We start from the raw sequence: 14,276 nt of genomic DNA, 5'->3' as shown, positions 1-14,276 counted from the left end.
TACAACAGTAATATTTGTATTTAGGAAAAGGAAAAAAAGTATTATTGCTGTTGAATGAATTTGTCACTCCTGAGGTTTGATTTTGTTGAAGTTCAACCGAAACTGGATTGGAATGGCCACAATACTAATACTAATAATACTAATATTAAATATAAATTTGAAATGGTCTTAATTTGTTTCTGCGGGTGTATGTTGGGTTCACAAGTTTGTTGGTTGCAAATGAATTATAATTTTTGACTGTTTGACTGGAAGTCTGTATTTGAATATAACTCTAAAATAGACCAAGGTGCACAGTGTTAAGGGCTTGAGAGGTTTTTCTTAAATCATAGTGATATGAACTTTATGTGATTTATAGTTTGTTTTGGATTGGCCTTTAACGTTGATCTAAAGGCATAGTTGTAGATCTATAATTAAGCGCATCATACTGGCATCTTCCTTTTTGGGATTTGCTGTGTTGTGCACAAAACGGCACACCCTCAAAAGTAGGCCGAAGAAGACCGCTATGCATTGTGCAGTTGCTTTGATTCCGCGCTTTGAAAAAGTCACAGTTATTATTAGCTTGTAGTCAACTGTGCATAGGATGTAATGTTCCCTTATTGAACGCATATATTTGATCACATAATTATTCTCTTCCAAGGAGGTGGCAGCCAATTATTAAGAAATTCATTGCCCCCTACTGCGATCTGAGACCGGTGGCGAGGATGTGACTGCTCCATGTCATTGTTTTTCTCGTTCAAACTTTACCCTTGAGTCCCAGGTGATTTCTAAGATCTCTTGAAGTTGGGCCCTGAGTCGAAGGAGAGCGAGTTCACAGTTATTGATTGTTCTGTAGGTCCGAGCTCCGTGTCGTAAACATAAGCCCTGCTGTGATGAAAAACCCAGCTGGAGACAATGCATTCAATAAAGACTCGGCACTTGGGCCCGAACGCCTGTTGCTATGGCAACCGGCGTGTCACTCCCGTTACAGGCCAGAACGTTGAGATAGACAGTCACTTGATTCCAAGCTCACCGTTGCTATGGCAAAGGCACTCTGTCTGTTGATGTTTGGTCCGTGTGTCGGCTGAACAGTTGAACAGCTGAACAGAGTCCATGAAAAAGCTTCCATGGAAACTGGTTACCGCAAGTCATAGGAAGCGGTCTGTGCTCTTATATGCGGTAGATGTTGAAAACTGCTCTGGAAAAACATTATAAAGACATCGATGTGGCCCGGCGCACAAGCTTTGACATGTTGAAGGGTGGTGCTTATGCGGACGATCCGGGCTCAAGTAATTTCCCAATCCGGTCCCTGTTTCTTTTCTTTAGTATTTACTATAATAAAGACTAATATAATTTTGTGTGTATTTATGTATATAGAATATGTATGTGTACGTGTCTGTATATGTGTATGTACTGGATTTTCTTTACTTTTCTTTTACTTTCATTTCATTCTTTTTAGAGCTATATCTTTATTGTTTGTTTTTCCCCCTGTATAGCTGCTTTAATACAATGCAAATTGTAAAGAGCGGTATAAAAATAACTATAGTAAGTTTTAAAGCATGCTACTGTATTTACTACAGTCGATCAATTCACTCAAAGGAAAGGAATAATTCACATCAAAATGATAAAAAAATATATATTTTGCAAAATATATTTTGAAGAATGTTGGAAACCAAACAACATTGAACTCCATGAACTTCCATTGTATGGACACTAAACATCATCTTTTGTGTTCAACATGACCTGAGGGTAAATACATGACATAATTTTTATATTTTGGTGAACTATCCCTTTAATACTACAGAATACTATAGTATAAATTAAAAAAGTGTAGCAAGTACGAGATTATACATTTTTTCCTTTTATAGTTTATTATAGTAAATACTAAAGTATATTGAAAAAACTTTTTTATAATCAACTTGTCGCAAGTTTACAAAGTATAATTTCTTATGTTGAAAACAGCTGAATGGAGCACAAAATAGAGCAGAATGTAGACAAGCCTACACAGACCAATGTTTTGAACCACACTGCAGACTGAATCTAAAAGTTGCACAAAACATCCAAAAGCCGCACAAAACTAATCATAGCCCACACCTACAGAAGCCTTATAATGATCATTGTTCACAGCAGGCTATTTCAAGTCAGACAGCAATTGTCCCAACATGTATTGTTTAAGACGGGGATTTTTTTACACAGATGGTGCGTTTGATGACTGTAGCGACGGTGCCTTCAAAGGGGATACATTTAGAAACACAACTTCTTAGACGGAGTTTACCGTGTTCACAGTATTTACAAAACACAAATCGCGTATAGACTCATAAACAAGTAGGTTTTATTAACAGTAGACCAACCTTTATTTTTCCATGTGGGATGTCGCAATTCTGCAGTAGAACACTTGTGTTATCATATGAGCTCTGTGATAAGAGTTATCTTCTTTTTTTTTCACGGGCAGGAAGAGCAGAACAGGGGGAAACCGAACTGGGAACATCTGAACGAAGACCTCCACGTCCTCATCACTGTGGAAGATTCTCAGAACCGCGCTGAGATCAAACTCAAGAGAGCCGTGGAGGAAGTCACGAAGCTGCTGGTCCCTGCGGTGAGTAATGTCTGTTTTCTCAACTTTCGATAAATGTGTGGCGTGACAAAACGCATTGATAGGTCTCTGCGAACAAGACCCGCGGGGTGAGTTTAAAAAATGGTGTTTAGATCATGGTAAATGTATTTGCACTTAGCCGGTCTTTCATTTTCCTGCTGGTTAATCAGCGTCCTCAGGTGAGCGTGTAGAGAGGAGTTTTTTTCTCCATGAGAATTAAGTAGAACTAGTCGGCACACATGACTCCAGATGTGCAAAGGTGAGCGCAATAGGCCGTTTTTATAGGCTTAAATACCTTTGCTTATAAATTAATCAGGAGCGCCAAGACTGAAGGGTCAAGGCTCAAAAGAGTCCCACAGGGGATTGAAGCACCTTTGTGCTACTCTGAGCTGAATGGAAATTTAACTTTGTGTCTGAAGGAAGTGACATAAGTGTGGTTTACAAGGAGTATCTGTTAGATAAAGACATTCAGCAATTAAGGGATAGGTCATCCCAAAAAAACTGGCCATCATTTACGCATCCATCCTCATGTCATTTCATACCTGTATAACTTTCTTTTTTCTAAAATTTTAAATAATGTTGGTAACCAAACGACATCGGCTCCCATTGATGTCCATTATATATTTTCTCAAAATATCTTCTTTTGTGTTACACAAGAGTCAAATACAGGTTTTAAATTGACGTGAAGGTTAATAAATGATGACAGATTTGTTTTTGGTGGACTGTCCCTTTAAGATGCATACTCTATTTTCACCATCAGTAAAACCAAGCAACATAATACAAATGTTAATTCATCAAATTTTTTCCATTTCATTTCACTGCAGTTTTACTCAGAAATGCATCCCATTAAGAAAGGAGAAATAACATGTGATGTCGACTTGGGACCAAGTATATTTTTTGTACATCATTTTTAAAGTAGTTTGTCACTGGATTGTGATCCCTCCGCTCTCAGAGAGAGAGGGTTTTTGGAGTCCCTGTGGTGTTACCGTGGTAACCCTCAAGGAGATGCACTGATGCATGATTGACAGCTCTGCCCTTTCTCTGCAATTGAATCGTGAATGGAGAATAAGCTCTTTATAAAGTTTACCGCTGTTTACTTCGGAAACGCTCGGCTCAAATGTAAACCCACTACTTTGTTTATTTTCATCAAACTATCTAGTGATATGATGTAGAAGACTATCTTCCTAATGCTTTGGGCCTTGAACTAGAAAACATCTCCCTAGAGAGTAGAATGTGGTTTTTCATCTGATTGGAATGAGACGATTCTGTAATTATATACTGAGACATAGAAGTGTCCCCATAGCAACGCATCAATCTCTAGGCAAATGTGTCTAATCTGTTTCTTTCCTGAATTGAATGGTGACTAAACTAAAGCGTTGGCACCCAGCATGTTTTTTCCCACTTCAATGTTCAGTTCTTTAATTTGTAATTTAAACCAATCATCTTGTTGTAATGCCATCAACGCATTCATTTTAGTCTTGTAATGGGTTTTTATTCTCCCAACCACCGAGACGGATTATTTTCAGGTTCTTGATTTTAACATGTTTTAGTTAGATACACTCTTAAATATAGAGGTACTCAAAAGGTTCTTCACAGCGATGCCATAGAATAACCATGTCAAAGGTTGTCAAAGGTTCTTTATGGAACCAAAAGGTTCTTCAATGGCATCAAAGAACCTTTTAAGGCCCGATTCACTTTTCACATTATCATCTCTAATTCATTGTATGACTGATGATATTCTCTTTAGCGTTTAGTTGGCAGATCTTTCCAAAGCAAGCAGGGAGAAGAGAGATCTATGCACATACACACGTTGATCGTGCTTCGTAAAGCTCTTTGGTTTTCTGCTTGCTGACATAGTTTATATCCTTCTGTGGACTGTCACTGAGCCCCTCCCTGACCTGCTTTGATGTCAGACTTCACCGTCCAGAAGCTACAAACTTGCTGATCTTTCTCCTTGTTTGTGCTTCTCATAGTTGGGATTTTTAATGCCGTTGGAGTCGATGTATCTCTGCTCTTCCAGGTGTTTCACGGTGATATGAATCATGTTGTGATACAGTAGCTATATGCCATAGATACATGTAAACACAGAGGAGAACTAGGTTTTTTGATTAAGTTGATGTATCAGTTATTACAATAAGCTTAGACTTATTCACCAGAGGTGAAATGTATTGTAATGTATGCGTTGTCTGTGGACAGACGGAGAGTATGGGCGTTGAGCCCGGTCGACATTGTTGAGGGTAACGCGATCTGTTGCTTTAACCTCTTTGGCTTGTTTGAACAGTGGCAGAGTAAATCATCCGTTAGCTGTTAGCAAGCGTGAAACTTCAGACCCCCGGCGCCCCGCCTGTGGGCACACATCAGGCCAGCAACTTCCAAATTCTGATCCGAGGCGGTTTTAGCTAGTTCTGTTTGGGTTGTATTTTTCTACAAAGCTGACCCCGAACAGAAACAGTTTCAACCCACTCACATTTCTGAACAGGGTGTGTCTGCTTTGTGGTTAAAAAGTACAAAATGGTTTTCATAGCGTGATGGGAATTTTTTGAATATGAAAAAAATAAGAGTTTCATTTAAAAATGACATCATTTGTGTGTGCGCAGGCGGAAGGTGAGGACAGCCTGAAGAAAATGCAGTTGATGGAGCTGGCCATACTCAACGGCACATACAGAGATGCCAATGTCAAGTCACGTAAGAATGACATCATCAACCCTCGACCAAAAAAAGCAAACACAAATTTTGACTTCCTTTTTCTTAGAGATGCACGGATATATCGGCCGATAATCGGTATCGGATGATTAAAGGAATTTTTCACGCTATCGGCCGATGATCAAGGCTGATAAATCCTGTCAATCAATACAAAATATTAAGCAACGGCACCAGTTTGGTGTTCAATATTAATAGTCATATTAAGAAATAATAATTAAATCTTCAGTATCAGCAGATATCACTCCCAATAATCGGAAAGGAGAAATTTTGTATCTATGCATCTCTTTTTATTGTCTTTTGCTTTTCTTTTGGCTACTTATTTACAATATTTGCAAGGGCTCACTTTATTGATATTCTGGTTAGGACTTTAATCTCCAATGTCCATCACATCTTTATCTGTTGCTCTTGTATGTCTCATTCTGTTCAGAAGCATTAGCCTTCTCCCTGGCCGCTTCCGCACAAGCTCCCCGTATCATCACAGGCCCCTCACCGGGCATGCCCCACGGGGCCCTGCGTTCCCCCGCGCCCTCTGCCCCCACCCTCATGCCCCTCATCCGACAGATCCATGCCTCCGCCCTCATGCCCACGGGCTCGCCCCACCACGCCACCCTCATACCCCAGAACCCGGAATCGGGCATCATCTATGCACCCTACGATTACCCCTACACCTTGGGACCTGCAACCTCCATCCTTGAATACCCCATTGACTCCAGTGGTGTTTTAGGTAAGCGATGTTTCAGTGTTTTTTGTCTTCATTGTCTACGGATTGTTAATTTAGCGCTGGGGTTGGTCGGTATGACACTGTGTAGAGTGATTGATAGAAATGTGTAAATTCATATTTTGCAATGCCAAGTTTTATAACCAATAACATTTGTGCAGGACTGCTTTATATCAATTACACAAGATTCATTGAAAATTATACAGAATTTAGTTATGTATGGTTGGATATATATATATATATATATATATATATATATACGTGTCCAAAAAATCGAGTGCATTATTTAATCATAATAATCGCGATGCACACCATTATAATGATCAAAGATTTTAGTCATGCCGCCCACCCCATTTGGAATGAGTTTTTTTCCTCATTTGCTCAGAGCTCCAGCATTAGAGACTAACTTCAGCATTCTGTTTTATTCTTGTAGGTATGGCTTTCCCAACAAAAGGCTAAAAACGCCGAGAGGTGTAACAGTCTTCAACCTATACGAGTGTTAAAATGCTTTGCTTTACAGCTGCCTTGGAACAAAAACAGAGAAAAGTGCAAATGAAAAAACTGTTCCATTGTTTTTTAATAAGAAACAAAAGACTAAAGATCATCACGGCTCATGTTTACACTGGTCTTAACTGTTTTGTTGACAGATCTTAATCAGATTTTTCAGATAGATACTGATAATTAGGCCTTTTATTACATTCCTCTGTTTGAAACGTAATGTAATCTATATTTGTTTAGCTTGTAATATGCGCGTTACTTGTTTTTCCTGTAACTGCTTTCTAGACTTATAAAGTGATCAGTATTATTGCTAAAGTTACATACTTGTGAAAAACATACTACATTAAATAACCTGTAGTGAAATTATTTCTGAGGCATCTAGGTGGAAATCAGGGCTCTATTATCATGGTATCAATCACTTTAAGCGTTAAAAGCGACACCAGTTTTTTTTTGTAGGATGTGAATTTTGCCATGACGGGGCCCTTATGAAAAGAGATGTTCACTAGTGCCTTGTACTTTGCTTTTACAAGCCTTGTTTAACACTTTTAGTGATGATTGAAGTGTAGTGTTCATTTGTTTTGATGAATAATCTGATTGTAACTCTTGTTTTGTTGGCAATGTTGCGCTCTGAGCAGGTGCCGTGACTACTAAAGTACGAAGGCAGGATATGCGCGTCCATCCTTACCAAAGGGTAGTGACCGCAGAACGAGGTTAGTTTAGCTCCAGTGTTAAAGCTGTGCTGTGTGTGTGTCTGTGTACAGATGTTTCAAGTATGCTGATCGCACTGTTCATTGCATATGCCTTAATGCAAATAAGTAATCTTATAGTCATTTATAACCTGCCAAACATTAAGATGAGCTCGGCATCATTTGAAAGTGGTGATGCTGTTGTCGGTATAATACATTCCAGTCCATCCGCACAAATCTGCCAACCTGAATGCATTGAAACTGTGGGTGTTATCAGCTTACTTGTATTATTTGAGCATGTTCAAAATACAAAAACGATGCGAGGTTACATTAAAAAATATCATTGATTATCGTAATAGGCTATGACAGTTTATGACAAAATTCCAGATTTAGTTTGACATGATAAATCTAGCACTTATGGTTTAAGTATTGAAAAAAGCATGATTTAAGACTCCGTGGCTAGGGTAGATAGATATTTGGACACTTAAGTCACATAAAAATGCTAAAACGTCTTTGCGTAATATAGAAATCATCTAACCATGTGGTTATTTAGTATGAAATATATAATTAAGAATGCACAAGCACATTTTAAGTACAACATTTAAACATGTTATGTTTTAAACGTCTAGAAAATAAATGTATCGTTCAAAATTAGTTCAAAAACCTGGATTCATAGTTTAAGTGATCAGAAACTGAAAAAATGTCAAAGTATGTACTTGGAAAAGCTGTAGCATCATTTGTTTACAGATGCCACTCGATAATTTGTTGTCTCATGTAATGAAACTTATTTTGAGTTTGATTCAAAGGGGCAGTTCACCCAAAAATAAAAATGGAAAGTCATTATTTACTCACCCTTAAGTTATTCCAAATCTCTTTTAATGTCTAACACAGATATTTGGTAGAATACTTGAAACCAAACAGTTCTTGGTCACATTAAACTGGCACAGTAGGACAATTTACAATGGCATTCAAAAGTGCCCCAGAACTGTTTGCTTCCTACATTCTTCAAAATATCTTTCTGTTTGTTCAACAGAACAAAGATACTTTCACAGATTTGTAAAAACATGAGGTTGAGTAAATAGAGACAGAATTTTCACTTTTGGGTGAACTGTTCCTTTAAGTGTCCAAATACTTTCTTGAATCTCTCTAGACCTTAATACAGCTAGTTCAATACATACAAAGGTTCTACAGAACATTTATGGAGCGAAACTGCCCGTTCGGTGAGCTCTGTTACTCTGATGATGTAGTGAGAGCCTTAAGGCTCATGGTCAATGAAGTGTGATGGAGCTCACCTGTTTCATCTCTTTTTTCTTCATTTGTCATTTCTTCGATATCATTCTCTCAGCATATTTTAAGGAAGTTGTTTGTTGCCTAGTATTCTAGTAATTCTTAATTGCATTTAATCGAAACGTTTTGTCAGCCCTCAACAAAACTAATTAATTTGAGGAGTAACATAAAATTGTAGTTTTTTTATAACAAGCATAAATTTATCACGGTCGAGCCTGGTCAGACCATCATGAATTAAAGTTATGAAGGAAATTCAATGCCATTTTCCTTGATTTATGAAACGGATGCTTAACCATATTTATTGAGAAAATTCAGTATTCCATATTTCAATTATAAGCTGTTTTGTTTTTCCTCATTTTTACCCATCGTGTGATTTGTAATGCATTTTTTTCATTATAGTGCGTACACTGTTTGAAACCTTTTTTTTTATTATTTATGCATTTTTATTACAGTTCTTATTTGTATAGATTGACAGATTTTTGCTTAGGATAAACTATGAAGTCTCTGGCCAGAATCATTGAGCACATTCATGACAAACTCTTAAAATGCCTTGCATGGAAATAAACTGGATCTAAGGGAACTACACGATCAGCTTTTAGAGACAGCTGTAATGAAACTGATATTTAAAAAAACACATCGTCGTGCCAAAACTGTACGTTAAATAACTAGGAATCCTGAGAGAAACTGTAAACGTGAGAATCTACTGATCAATTTAAGTCAATTTCATACCTGTAAGAACTTAACATGTAATAGTCCAATACAACTGACCAATTTAATGCATAACAATTGTGAAATTGCACAATAAGTCAAATCTATCTTGTGAGGTTTACTGCCCACAGCCTTAGAAAGAGCTCCAGGTGTTGTTCTGTATATTGCAGTATATTATGTCGAAGGTTGTGTGGATGAGAAATTCTCATTGTACCAGGTTTGGGTATTACATCGCATAAGATAGACTAGACAGATGAAGGTTAGAACTTTTTTGAGGAGTTAAATCATCATATGTGCTGCCTGAACATTTACGGTGATTTTTCATTCAAATAGAGCCGCTTTTGCTCATAAATGGCAAAATGTGAAGGAGTGCGTATGATTGCTTTAAACTCCCCATCCAAGAACTTCCTCATGGAACAAATATGGCACAAATAGTTTGCACTGAAGATTTTATATCACCAGCTCTTCGTCTCGGACAGAGCTAGTGAAACGAGAAAATACAAAACGGCAAAACCTCAGTTCAGATGTTTATTAAGAGCAGGACGGTCTGTTAGCACAAGAACAACAGACGAAATATTCCAGTTTTTTTTCTCTCTGTTGTTTTGCAGTACATTTCTTTTTGAATTTTGTCATATGTATGGAAACAAACCAAGTTATCGTGTGTGTGATCTTTTTTAAATACGTTTATGAAAGCAATATGTTTAACTATAAAGCAAGAACATTTATGAAATTTTATTGTGTTTGTAAATGAATAGGAAAGTTATGCTAGTGAACATGTAGGCGGAGAGAACAATGCCATGTTATTAAAGGGGGTACGTTTTTAAGATGTCGTACCAATGGTGGTCTTATAAGCTGTAGGCTAAGAGTTTATCGGCTTGCGGAACAAGTAGATTTGTCTTTCTAATGGTTTTCTTGTGCTGTAGCCCTAAATTTCAGCCAATATGCTTTAGATTCAATGTGTTTGAGTAGCATTCTGTATTTTTTTGTAAATAGTCCAATTTTAAAGGCAATAAAGTTGAGTTTTAAAAAGTATTTTGTAGCAATCTCTCTGGTTTAAATTGTCACTACGGATTACTTCTCTCGATTTTCTCAGTCACATCTCTATAACTACTCATGAATTCACATCATTATCACTAGCAGCTTTGAACCAGCACTTTTAATGCTTAATAGCAGTCGGAGGATTCTTCATCTATTCATGCGCATCTCTTAATCCAGGATAGATCACTTTCACATTTTACGTCAGTTTCTCCAGATATCCAAACTCTATTGACTGCTACTAACCATTAAGTGCTGTTAGTTTCATTTGTAATGAATCTTAAAATCGCCTCTTTGCTTCTTTAACCATTTTCACCTGGGATTTGGGTTCTGGAGTGAAATCATGAAGGACTTCATGATTCTACTGTGTTAATATAGATGTGGAGCGGTTTTCTCTTACAGTAGCTGTAATTTAGTAATGTCAGATTGTCATCCACTAGCGGAAACTAATCTCCTTCTCTGTCTTTTTTCTTTTGTGTCCTTTTGTCTCTTTATTTTTTGTTTTCCCTCTGTCTGTCCATTTTTTTCTCTAACCACCCAGCCGCCACCGGCAACTAACCAATGACCTTTGAGCTCTCAACTCTTCACCCAATGACGACCTGACCATTGCCTGCCTGCTGATCAGCTCTCTGGCTCTCGTCCTTCACTTCTATGTTTTGGTGGAGCCCGGAAGCTGCTTTAATTCGCTTAACGCAGCCAAGCGGCCGCGACGGCCCCACGCCACCACCCGCAGAACAGAATCGGGCCCCTTCTCAAACCGAGGACCTCTGTGGTCAGGTGACCTGGGCTACCCTGCCTGCACTGAAATGTCAAAGCAATAACGCTGTCTGGGCAACACACAAATCTCACTATTAGCCTTTCACACAAGCACACATACACACGCAAACAGAATAAACACTTGTGTTTATTAATTTCCTAAAAATCGAGCATTATTTAACTGTGGTTACATAATCCTGCAGACACTATTCAGAAGAGAGAGAATTAAACACATACGTGGAGGAAGCAGTTTACTTGTCCAAATGTCCATAGGGGATGTAAAAGCCATGCTTGCCTACCAGCATTGAAATGCATCCAGAAACGTGAACAAATGTACAAACACTAAACATCTTTTGATATGAGAGTGCTGCACAGGAAAACGAATATATACATATATATATATTTTTCACAGGTGATCCTTTTGTATTCAAAAACAGTATTGTCAGAGTGTGATGAACAAACGTTTATTTCTTTACAACCACAAATTTTAGAGACCAAAACAGTGTCTTTTTTAAATAAAAAAAGAAGTGCCTTATTTTAAACAGTATCATTAAATACAAACAAACATGAATGTCCATCAATGTGTCATATCAGGTATCAATGTGTCAACAGGTTAATTCCCTTTTCTCTGATCATAATAACAATACGTCACAGCATGTTACACTCGGAACTACAGTTTGTACAGTTTGTTATTTGTCCTTTAATAATAATAAGTACATGGGTCCCTTTATGTTCACTGTCTGTTTAAATTTGATATACACGTACAGACTCTAATGTTTATATATTTTCAATTTGTTACACCACAGTGAAGCCCTGGTAAAGCTTTATCAATCTGTTACTCAACCATTATGATGTGTTGGTTATAGTTTGGCCTTTAATTGATCATTTCTTTTAACATATAGCTCAAAGAGCATGTTTTACACGGATGTTTCTCTATGCCTTTCTATGCAACTGCTTTTTTTGGTCTTCCAGTTAATAATTCTCACCCTTTCAGAGCAGATGAACAATTTGTCTGTTTAACAAACTAAAATGTATAAATAACAAACTACGATAAGACTTTGGTCATGATAACTGGATTTTTGGATATCATCTCCTTTTTAATAGTATTGGTTTATGCAGAACAAATGCAATAATCTTTAGCCGTTTGAAGTTGTGCTGCAGTATTGCATGTACTTTTTAATCAACCTGGATATTGAAAGGAAATATCTTGAAAATACATAAATGGATGAAATTTACAAGCGTTTATAGACATAACTGTTTGGTTATGTGCGTTTCGTGTTTGCCTTCCATGCAGTATTATTACAGACAGATTGTGTTTGTGTGCGAGTGGGTGAATGTTTGTGTGAATGTTTGGTGTCACACGTTTATTGTAAATGCCAATGAACTGCAATTCTCCATTCAAGCTTTTGATTATTGTTGTAACTTTTTTGAAAACCCAAGCAGATCCCTGCATTGGTAAATATATGGTCCTATTTATAACCATTGTAACATTTTATAATGTATTTTTTTATCATATTTTGTATGTGAGAAATAACATTAAATCACATTTCCAGATATGAACGTATGCCTTATTACACCTGTTGACATTGGAGAGAAACACAGTGTATTTTTTCCAGAATTAAATACTTCCACAAGTGATGGAAAATCGTGATCTGAGCATGATTTGATTTGATTTGAACAATATTATTTGGTTCCAATCTGGTATTATTTACCATGGTGTTTGGTTTGTTATTGTTGCTTTGCCTCTGTGCCTTCTTATGTAAATTGGAAGCTATTAACCATTTCAATTATATAATTTGATTAATCTTTTCTTGCCAATTGTACTAACAGTTGATGATTTCTATACATTAACCCATCAATAATTTTCTTTGTCTGCTTTGAATCTTTAGAACGGGATTCGTGTGGAATTAAGTTTGTTTTACTGACTTTGAATTATGCTGGACTAAACTCTGTACTGAGAAGCAATAGCGGAATATTAAAATCATAGTTTTAAAAAGAAACTAACTTGGTCGCTCTTTCTCTTGTGCTTTTAAATGTGCCAGATCACTATGCCTACTAATCCAATTCAGATCAACGAGAAGATCTCTGTCCAAACTCTTCCTTACTCTTTAATTCACTATCAACAAAGCTTTGTTTAATCTGAAAGATACAGAATAAAGTTTAATCAAAATTAATATGAATGGAAGTTGTAAGAACACTGCACCCCACCCCTGTTTTACACAGTCTTTTTAATTCTATCTTTCTCAAATGTCTCCATTGTGTGTGCTTGTGTTTTGTGCCATGTATTACGCAATTATGGACAGGGAGTCATAGATATAAAGGAGTGTCCATAGTTTACACCGGTAATTGTCCTTCAGAAAAATTTCAAGTTGAAATGTTTTTATGTACTTGCCAAAATGAAAGAACAGAGGTCAGTTTAAAGCCACGTCCACTGACTTGAATAAATTATGTATATAAGTACTCCCTACTCAATTGGCAAGGCTCTGATAACTTCCACATTGAACATCATGAATGAAAAAATGTCTGTATTGTGTTCGGGGATTCAAGGCCTAAGAACTTACAAAACAAGTATAACTCTGAATAACCTTCTAAAAAACAGTTTTATTTTCATTTTGGTAAACATTCACACATTCTTTTAATGAGTCGCTGTTGTTTGTGTGATGGTCTGTGCTTGGCTGATAAAGCTAATCAGACTCCTGGTTCCCACAAGACCCCTTCACTGCGCCCAAGAGCCCCGCTGAGTCCTTTTCAATCTCCAGACATAGTCGTAAAACAAATGCGCTTATATCCAAAGGAAGAAGCCACATTGCTGGGTCTGTCACCGTCACGGTCGAGGTACAGTTCTGTTTAATAGCGCAAAATCATGAAAAATGTTCAGCAGAGAGAGTGAAATGGATGGAAAGAGGCATATTAATTTACTCCCACAGAAAGCAAGCTGCTTATTAAACACCACACATTTCGTGTTAAATGGTTCCTGTCTGTCCCAAATTACTAGCTGCTATGTAAGGAAATCATTCCCTCTTTCCATTTTTGGCCTGTTCTGTCTCCATCTTCAACCTGCAATTAAAACCTCAATTTCCTGTCTCGTTCATTGTCCGATGCCCCCTCCCACATCTGAACTCCAGTGCAACTTACCTTATGAAAAACACGTACTACCCCGGGTAATGGAGGGTAGTGTAATGAGCAGAATGGACTTTAGCTGAGGGCTGAAGATGAAAGATGAACTGGGTTAGTCCTGCACTGAGCCCAGAGAGAGAGAGACACAGTATCCTCTGTTGACTCACTCACACTATGACTTCCCCTCAGAGGCAGCAGT

The 14,276-nt window shown here is 37.4% G+C and overlaps 1 protein-coding gene across 3 annotated transcripts in view; it reads left to right on the top strand.

Moving 5' to 3' along the window:
* The window catches only part of qki2 (QKI, KH domain containing, RNA binding 2), a 30,473-nt gene extending 17,513 nt beyond the window's left edge, over nt 1-12,960 (top strand). Inside the window, exons 4-8 of one of the 3 annotated variants that reach the window (XR_008909377.1) lie at nt 2,429-2,572; nt 5,167-5,254; nt 5,700-5,996; nt 6,424-7,198; nt 10,746-12,960. Coding sequence is in view for 2 of the 3 variants with exons in the window: in XM_056770938.1 (XP_056626916.1) it covers nt 2,429-2,572; nt 5,167-5,254; nt 5,700-5,996; nt 7,124-7,198; nt 10,746-10,762 (621 nt within the window). In the remaining variant the exon portion in view is untranslated. Of the gene's footprint in view, nt 1-2,428; nt 2,573-5,166; nt 5,255-5,699; nt 5,997-6,423; nt 10,202-10,745 lie in introns of those variants that run through there. The other 2 variants (XM_056770938.1, XM_056770939.1) reach the window with 2 other exon arrangements.
* The last annotated feature ends 1,316 nt before the right edge of the window (nt 12,961-14,276 follow it).

This window comes from Triplophysa dalaica, chromosome 17, assembly GCF_015846415.1.
Source record: "Triplophysa dalaica isolate WHDGS20190420 chromosome 17, ASM1584641v1, whole genome shotgun sequence".
In the NCBI taxonomy this organism is placed as follows: Eukaryota; Metazoa; Chordata; class Actinopteri; order Cypriniformes; family Nemacheilidae; genus Triplophysa; species Triplophysa dalaica.
The sequence above is the reverse complement of the archived record's forward strand: the minus strand, read 5'-3'. Positions and strand labels throughout refer to the sequence as shown.